This window comes from Penaeus monodon, chromosome 28 (genome assembly GCF_015228065.2).
Source record: "Penaeus monodon isolate SGIC_2016 chromosome 28, NSTDA_Pmon_1, whole genome shotgun sequence".
Taxonomy (NCBI): domain Eukaryota; kingdom Metazoa; phylum Arthropoda; class Malacostraca; order Decapoda; family Penaeidae; genus Penaeus; species Penaeus monodon.
In genome coordinates this window covers 25,863,526-25,863,740 of record NC_051413.1, presented here as the reverse complement: position 1 = coordinate 25,863,740, position 215 = coordinate 25,863,526, and the positions used below count along the sequence as shown (strand labels likewise).

Genomic DNA, 215 nt, shown 5'->3' with positions numbered 1-215 from the left:
TAGGATAGTATGTTTCTTTCTCAACACTTACTTTGTCATTTCTCTGCGCTTCTCCAACTCCAGCTTCTCCTCTGGCGTTCTTTTAATGATGCGATGGTATAGAACTAAGCCATCCAGTAGCCCCTCTTCCACCTTCCACAACTGACATGGGGAAAAAAAGGTAAATCTTTAAATACATAGTTCAGTATATCTATATATAGCTATCCATACCTTAA

At 38.6% G+C, this 215-nt stretch overlaps 1 protein-coding gene across 1 annotated transcript in view; it reads right to left on the bottom strand.

Moving 5' to 3' along the window:
- The window catches only part of LOC119591435 (protein Peter pan-like), an 8,643-nt gene that overhangs the window by 1,165 nt on the left and 7,263 nt on the right, over nt 1-215 (bottom strand). Inside the window, exon 7 of the mRNA XM_037940176.1 lies at nt 32-141. Coding sequence (XP_037796104.1) covers nt 32-141 — 110 coding nt within the window. The remainder of the gene's footprint in view (nt 1-31; nt 142-215) is intronic.